The sequence below is a fragment of the Solanum stenotomum genome, unplaced genomic scaffold, assembly GCF_019186545.1.
Source record: "Solanum stenotomum isolate F172 unplaced genomic scaffold, ASM1918654v1 scaffold36902, whole genome shotgun sequence".
Taxonomy (NCBI): domain Eukaryota; kingdom Viridiplantae; phylum Streptophyta; class Magnoliopsida; order Solanales; family Solanaceae; genus Solanum; species Solanum stenotomum.
In genome coordinates, this window is record NW_026034155.1 from 1 (window position 1) to 1,688 (window position 1,688).

At 38.3% G+C, this 1,688-nt stretch overlaps 1 protein-coding gene across 1 annotated transcript; it reads right to left on the reverse strand.

Annotated features, from left to right (window-relative positions):
- Window positions 1-1,065, reverse strand: LOC125852546 (uncharacterized). The gene is made up of 4 exons (XM_049532269.1): window positions 743-1,065; window positions 542-638; window positions 161-461; window positions 1-84 (listed from the first exon to the last, which is right to left on the reverse strand). Exons 1-4 carry the CDS (start codon window positions 883-885, stop codon window positions 80-82), a joined length of 546 nt encoding a protein of 181 aa, XP_049388226.1. The 5' UTR covers window positions 886-1,065; the 3' UTR covers window positions 1-79.
- Between the last annotated feature and the right edge of the window lie 623 nt (window positions 1,066-1,688).

The following is a 1,688-nucleotide window of genomic DNA, read 5'->3' on the forward strand; positions in this document are numbered from 1 at the left end:
ATATCATCCACATAGTACACTGTTTGTGATTGAGATGCTTCGATGTAAGGCTCATGTTCTTCACGTTCACCAGTATGAATCAATCTATCAAAATTAACACAATTAAAATTCCAACGATCCTTTTGATACCCTCTATCTCGAGTCGTATCAGCCCATTTACATTTGGAAAGAACAACCTTGAACCGTCCATCGTAATTAATCTCAATAATATCTTCTAACTTCCCATAATATGGTAACTCTGGTTGCCTTAAATTTCCGTCAACACTGCTTGCAACACATGATGTTTTGGAGGTTAAGAAAACTCCACTATTCTGTGTTTTCAAACCTTCTTCTTGAGCCAAAGTTCGAAATTTGGACCTATTGATGTTATATGCAGTAAATCTTCTTGCATTTATAGATGGACCTCGTGCTAAAAACTTTAGATCGATAGACATTGTATCTATTGTGTCTTGATTCATAATCTAAATCAAAATAAAATGGACTTCGTCAAATTTGTTCATTCAAATCAAATATAAACAATAAATAACGATTGCTTACTCACCCACTTTTGAAACCAATCAACAAACTCTTTATTAACTCTCCTCTCTATCTCTGTAGGTGAAGGTCTTCTTCCCCTTAAACTCCTCTTTATGTATTCTCTAAATTCGCCATATGAAATTATTAAGTTAATGTTAAAGAGTATGATTAGCCTACTTCAAACATTACAAAGACAAAGAACATAAAGTTTGTAATAGTTACTCACTCCACCAATGGCATGACTATTGCACAATTCAGAAGAACATATCGATGAGCTTGTAGTTTCTGCATAGGATTTAAAGGGAAGTTTTCTGAAGCTGATGCAGGTTTACCCAATTGAGGGAAGAGAGATGACATTCCAGCAGGCATATCAGTTGGTTCATCACGAACACGCCTAGGTCTGTTGAACCTTGTCTCAATATCCTCAATATACCAAGAACAAAAGGTAAGAGTCTTTTCAGCTATATGACCCTCAGCTATACAACCCTCTGGTTGTGATTTATTCCGTACATAGGGCTTACAATAACCTAATTCCCTAGAAAATTAATATACAGTTCGGTCACTTGGTCGTTCGTTTGGTTTTTATCTGAGTTTTAATATTTTGGAGCTTATGAACCTTGAACAATATTTTTCGATCAAAAGTTCAAGAAGATGACATCTGAATCAAGTTCTGACGATTCCATCAGCTCCGGAAGGGTCATTTTAGGCTGGTAGCATGGTCGACATGACTCCCGAGGTTTTCAGTGTGAGTTGGTGCGATTAGGCGTTTTAACTTTAAAGTTTAAGCCTAAGTTTGACTTTAGTCAACATTCTGAGCAGACGCGCTCGGATGACAATTCAGTCAACGCGGTTAGCTCCGGAATGTCGAGTTTGGTCTAGATTGACCCTTCGTTCGGAACCCCGTGCACGCAAACGAGATATGTAACCATACCAAATTCGATTTTTCGGACTCAATGGCGCAGTTGAAATTTCTCTAAGAGGTCTTTTCGATAAAAAAAGTGGGTCCCACACCCAACCACCAATTTAAGTCAAAACCACAAAGGGGCTCGAAAAAATCTCAAAATCCTCGGGACACGAACGAAGGGTCAATCTAGACCAAAATCGACATTCCGGAGCTAACCGCGCTGACTGAATTCTCATCCAAGCGCATCTGCTCAGAATGTTGACTAAAG